The sequence below is a fragment of the Phoxinus phoxinus genome, assembly GCF_949152265.1.
Source record: "Phoxinus phoxinus genome assembly, chromosome: 24".
NCBI lineage: Eukaryota > Metazoa > Chordata > Actinopteri > Cypriniformes > Leuciscidae > Phoxinus > Phoxinus phoxinus.
The window spans coordinates 17,146,353-17,152,881 of NC_136899.1; the positions used below are offsets into that span (position 1 = coordinate 17,146,353).

At 41.0% G+C, this 6,529-nt stretch overlaps 1 protein-coding gene across 1 annotated transcript; it reads right to left on the bottom strand.

Moving 5' to 3' along the window:
* Positions 1 to 3,106: 3,106 nt before the first annotated feature.
* LOC306992695 (uncharacterized protein) lies at positions 3,107 to 5,095 on the bottom strand (the record flags this gene model as incomplete). Its single annotated transcript, XM_079601825.1, has 3 exons — positions 3,107 to 4,237; positions 4,725 to 4,980; positions 5,057 to 5,095. The coding sequence occupies 3 exons, from the start codon at positions 5,093 to 5,095 to the stop codon at positions 3,714 to 3,716; spliced, it is 819 nt and encodes a 272-aa protein (XP_079457951.1). The 3' UTR covers positions 3,107 to 3,713.
* Between the last annotated feature and the right edge of the window lie 1,434 nt (positions 5,096 to 6,529).

Sequence of the window (6,529 nt, forward strand, 5' to 3'; positions counted from 1 at the left end):
AACAGTGTCTGACACAAATGAGAAATGCTTGAGGTCATACTCAGTGCCAAAAATGTATCGGGCAAACTGTTCAGGGTCTATAAGTATCTCGGTGGTTGGCAACTGTTCGCGCATCGAGAACCGCCCCCACAAAGAATTAAGAAGGAGCTTCATTATGGATCTGCGTGCTGCATTAAACTCAATCTTGTCCAGATTCAACTTAATCCCTTCTTTCTCAAAGTAATCTCTAACATAAGATTCTTTGTCGGCATCGGTCACAACGTCTTTTGGAAAACCTGAACTCTCCTGTTTGAACTGTAAAAATGTTTTAACATAATCACAAAACAACGTTTCAGATCGTTGAGGAAAATGCCAGACCTCATCGATTTTTGTCACCACATAACCCTTCTCAATGGCTTTCAACAGCTCAATACTAACCCAACATCCATGAATGGATCTTTCCTCATCTGTGTGCATACATGGCTGTGTTTGGTTCTGTTGTTCAGAACACTCCCTACAAAGAGGAAACATTAACTTGCCCCCAGTCCTATAAGGCAGTACTGGGTGGAGCAACTTCCTCGGAGGAAGAACTGTAGCCTTGACGAGTCCATAATATTCTTCAAGGTTTTGAAAATCCTTGTATATTATTTCAGGATGACCAATTGGGTAGCATTTTCGAGCCTGACAGAAGGGATACAGTGAAGTAAAGTCAACGTACCTAACGCGTTCACCCTCCGCGACTTTGTGGTACAGTTTGAAAGCGTTCGTGCGGCCTCCGAATAGAGCTTCACGAGGTTTCAATCTTTCAGGGTGTTTGTAAGTGGACATGAAATCCATCACGTCTGCATCTGTCTGTTTGGCATGACTCCAATCACATTCCCAAATTATCTCAACCTGAAGACCGTACGCACGCTCCAAAATTTCAAGCTTGTCGTCACATTGCCTTCTCAGAACAGCATAAGGCACTTTTGATAACGGGTTTAGATCATTTGAGTTATAACAGCGGTCGCATCCATGAAAAAAGCAACCGAGAAATTCGAATGCTTTTTTCACGATACCGTCGTCATAGAATCCATCCACGTAGTATTTCCCAAATGACACCTCGCCACTGTTTAGAGCATGTTGAACATCTATGGACTGCGATTTTCGGACATATTCAAGCCATTCAATTGATATGTTTGAATATGTTTTGTTCTGGTTGGTGTACGCATTGTTGCGTGTCAGAGCTATTGTGTCTTTAGGGATGTAGTGTGTTTTATACGTAGCCATACATGTGGCCGCCAGAGTGGTGTAATTAAACGGATCAAGGCCTGTACACAGAATGAATTCATCGCGGTACTTCATACAAGCCTCCCTCAGCAAAACAACATCGTTTTTACCATAAAGAGCCAGTTCTTTTTTAAAATCGAACACTTTGTCAGAGATGGTACTGTACCAAACGTCAAACGCCGTTCTGTCTTGGTTCGACATCGTCGCATACCCATAAAATTTCTTGTCAGGGTAGACGCCTATGTAGTTGTCATTTTGAACGCGGTTAAAGTAGTGTGGAAAGTAACCCTTCTCTGCATTAGTCAGATTAAACGCAACAGGTGTCTTGGCCAGACGCATGGGGATGAATGAGTATGAATCAATAAACCGTTGCTTGAAAGCAATGTCGTACATCAAGATCAGACGGCAGCCTTGCATCGTGATTTTAGGAGCGATACCCATCTTAGTGAAGTATTCCAAAAGAATGAAATTGTCAAAACCCGATGCGTTATGAGCTATCCATGTGTAATTAAGGTAACGAGGTTGTCTGAATTTTTTAACGAGACGATCCACACAATCGGGTCCTTCAGCCACGAATTCTTCGCCAGCAAACGTAATAGCGCATACGAAATTGGCTGTGTGCCTTCCGTTTTCATAACGGGTCTCAAAATCATAGAAAATGTAACGATCGTTTGGCATCTCCGGCTTAACTGGTTGGATAAAACATTGATGCACACCATCGGTAACTAAACTCTCACCACAGTGTACACAACGATCTGCAGGGCATTTATGCGCTTTGGGTTTAGTACCGCTGACATGGTAACGTCTATTACATTTTCTGCAATATTTGGTCACATCACACTGCGCGTGTTGCATACCTTGAGGTGCTTTTTTATGCATCTCAAAACAGTAGTCAGACTTGCAGTAGCGCAAACAGTCGCCGCAGTGTTTTGACTTTTTGTTATGTTTATGACATTCTGGATCATTACAGACATCACAGATGTACCGACATCTGTGATCTCTCCTACATGTGTATCCTTGGTAGCAAAATCCACACACGTATGGGGTGCCAATAAACGCGCGTAGATTTTTTATCATAAAAAAATGATCGCCGTGCAGGTACAAAAATACTGTTTTAGGATGTGGTTCGTCTGTGTTTGTATACTTCTCCAAAACACCCGTATCGGATCGATAGAAGACAACTATTTTAACGTTCAGCATGCGTTCAAACTGTCTGATGTCATTAAACGCTATCTTGTGTTGGTCAGTATAGCCAGCTGCCTTCTGCAACGAATATGCTACAGACTCTAGCTCTGTGTGAGGTTTCTGGGGGTTTAGGAAATGCGCCAGACAGATTGCAAAACAAAGATTGTTTGAAATGTTTGTGGGACAGAACAGATTAAGTCTGTTTTTACTGATCACTTCATTGTGGGCTAGATCGCGCATCTTTCGATAAACACCACCGCGTTTACTTCTCGCTATCGACAGTCTTAAATTCAATCTCTCATCAAACTGGACATCCGCGTTGCTCTGCATTATTTTCTCAAGTTCGTTTATAAACAGATCTACACTGTAACCATTGGTGCCTGTCAAAAGTGTACTAACATCTGATGTCAAACTCGGACCCCTCAAGGTGATGCTGATTAAACTACCGTCGCCGCCCAACAGTCTGGAAAAGTCCACAACTTCAGAAAGTGTGTCATGTAAAAACATGGTGTAGGCTGCTAAATCTGTAGAAGATATCTCCCGCAGATTTATAAGCCTATGGATTTCCAGGCCATTGAACCGCGAGCGCGGCAGTACAGTGTACCCACTCACATCACCACCCTCTCTTACAAGTGATTCTATGTCACTATGTGCAAGACCCATGTTGGGTGCACCTCGATTGAGTGTGCGGTGTGACTGGGTACCTGTTCCCTCTCCTGACTGTGACAAAGACACAGGATTATCAAAAGCGTCATTTGTTTCTGGAGGAGGTTCTGATACCTCTCCAACCTGTTGGGTGTTTACAAAAGGTTCAAAATCAATATTCGGGCCTGGATCCTCATCTACCATCGGTGTCATAATATCCAATAATTCTAACAATGTATTAGTTGTAGACTCAGACCTATTCACACCCTCCAATGTCTGAATTAAATAGAGCAATGTTTCTGTGTTACTGCACTGTTCAGGGGATACCACACTGCCATCGTCGCGTCTAAACCTAGCTACCGGACCCTGATCAAAACCATCTGACTCCCGACAACGTTTAGCCATTTTTTTTTTTTTTTAAAAACCAGATTTAGTTTTTAATTTTTATTTCAATCACTGACAGGTTTACAATTAAAGTAACTACGGAAAATAAAAACCAACATCTATACAGCGAGAAAAAAGAAAAACTAGCTAATCAGTCATTATACACCAATGCTAAAAAATACACACAATGTTGGGATTAATGTAGAAGAAAATACACACAAAAACACATAATATATAAAAACATTCACAACTCACCCGTGTTTCTTTTTAAGCGTGAGTACGATCTGCTTTAACAGCTCCACAGACAGACCTTGATCTCTGACTACTTGTTGGATAGTTTTGCTATGCAACCGCTGAGCTGCTATGACTTGTTTAATACCAATATCCTGTTGTTGATGTGCAGCCGTCGTAGAATGTTCACGATCATTATGCTTTTTCTCATAAGCATCTAAGCGTCTCTCAAAAGCATTAATGCGGTCGTTAAAACGTACCTCGAAGGCGTTCAACGCTGTCTTGACAGAGTCCTGTATCAGACCAATTATTTGTTGATTGTCTATATTGGCTTGTGATTCCCGTCTGAAAGCCTCCTGATTTGAAGGCAGCTCATCAGGGTCTGACTCTACCACAGCCAGCACACGCTCGCTGGATGGAACAGACTGCAGGGTTTCTTTAGGGTCACTTGTAAACACGCAGTCATCCCATGCTTCTATCAGTCCGTCACTCCAGCTCTGAACGTCGTTTATATCAGGAACTGCATTGTCATTCACGACCACTTCTGTTGAGAAAAAAATAATAATATTAATTTAAAAATAGTTTGTATGCATTGCATGATACATTTTTTATTTTATTTATTTTTTTCAACATGGTTGTTTATAAACGAGTGTTTGAAAAGAGTCTACACTTTTACAAAAATCACTCCAATACATACAGTAAAATAATTATAAATAAATCCACACTCTAAGAGATGTGCCTGTTTATAAACAAATCATGTGTCAACAACAGTTCTGAACTAACACATTGTACACACACACACACACACACACACACACACACACACACACACACACACACACACACACACACACACACACACACACACACACACACACACACACACACACACACACACACACACACACACACACCCACACACGATCTCCCACTATCACATCCAAATAAAACATTATCGCACTCTGGTAGCTTATTTGCATCTAATTTAGAATGAACTGAATTCAATCAAACAACATTGTTTGTTTACATACTTTTAGCAGATCGTCTTGGCTTCTTCTGTGCCGATGTCTGTGGTCCGGAATGCCTGTCTCTCGCAACGTCATCAAACGGTCCTTTTGCTTTTGCACAGGTCACCGCTGGTGCTTTACGTTTGAGTTTGTTTTTTGGTTTTGCCACTAAACCAGCCGATCTATCCTTTGTCGTCACAATCCTATCCGTAGATTCAGACGCAACCTTGTTCACTAGGTTTGATAAGCCTTCTGGAAATACACATAAGAAAGTTTTAAACTAAATTCAACAAGACATTATAACACATAATAGCAGTATAACGATTGATAAAGTCGAATTACAATTATACACTTACCGAGGGGCTGGCTGTGTGCACTATCACGCGGAGCCGCATGCACTAACGCTGTGATGGTTTTCCGTTCCGGTTGGGCTGTTAAAAAAAAAAAAGATAAACAACAAATGAAACATGTGTTTACACAAAACGCAAATGGGTCAGTCTCGCTAAGCATACACAACACTTACCGGTGGCAGGGACGTCCGCGCTCTCTCGCAAAGCTGCACGCGCTGTGTGCCTAACGTTACTAGACCGATGATGAGTACCTCTGGTACCTCCTGTTATAAATAAATAAAGCGTTATTATAAAACACACAATATGTAGACTAACATTTAAACACAAATCATAATTATAGCCGACGTACCACTCGCTTGATTGAGGAAATTAAGTTCGTCAACAAGATCCACGAGGCTCACTCCAGCAACGTCACCTGAAGCGCGGAGATTTTAAACCTTAAGCAATCCCAATAGAACAATGACTCACACATAAATAAATAATGTTTCTTAATAATATTACTAAATAATAAAACACACTTACTGTTAAGACAAGCATCCATCTTCTTGCACTCGCGTTTCCAGCAACACAATTTACCTTGGAATATAGTTTGAGAACAAGGAAAATAAACCGAAGCGCTGACACGATCTGCACTGCTCTGCTCGATTCTGTAACTGACATTGCGTCCTACACAAATTTATACACGCAGCTTCTGGCGAAGTGCGAACTCACGACAGCGCAGCAGACATAATACACACAGACATAACACCTTTTCGCGCAGGTACAAAGGCAATAAAACACCCAGGAAGCCTGCAGACACCTTACTTTAAAATTCCCCGGTCAACACCTCCGGCCGCGTCACACGTCACGCGGCGCCATAGTTACTAGACACGCTGACGCCGTTACCCCCATCATAAATCAGAAACATATTCTGGAGACACAGATTCCCTGTCAATCATTTGTGACAGGGCAGGGGGTAATAAATCAATCCAAAAGTGACACATGGTATATGTTATAACTACTAGGACTCTTTGGCCAAAAATATGTTCAGTAGGTCAAATATGGAATTCTGAATGGCTGATTTAACATCAGGAGTCTCTAAGTTTATATAGTTTAAAACCAATTAGGACCCTTTAACCAGAAATAAGTTCAATCCGTCAAGATATGGACTTCTAAATGGACTTCAATATGGCTAATGAAGCATCAGAAGTTGTCTATGAGTATGTATGGAAAGTTCAAGATTGAGGATTTTTTGGCCAGAAATATTTTCCTTGGGTCAAATATGGACTTCTGTATGGCTAATATAACATCACAACAAGTCAATCTTTATGAATAGCAAGTTAATGTTCAGGTAACTCTTTGGCCAGGAATATGTCCATTAAGTCAAAAAGTGACCTCTGTATACAGAGTTCAAAGACTATATGGCAGATTTTTCATCAAAAGTAGTCTCTATTTTTTTTTTTTTTTTTTTTTTTTTTAGGACCCTTTAACCGGAAATAA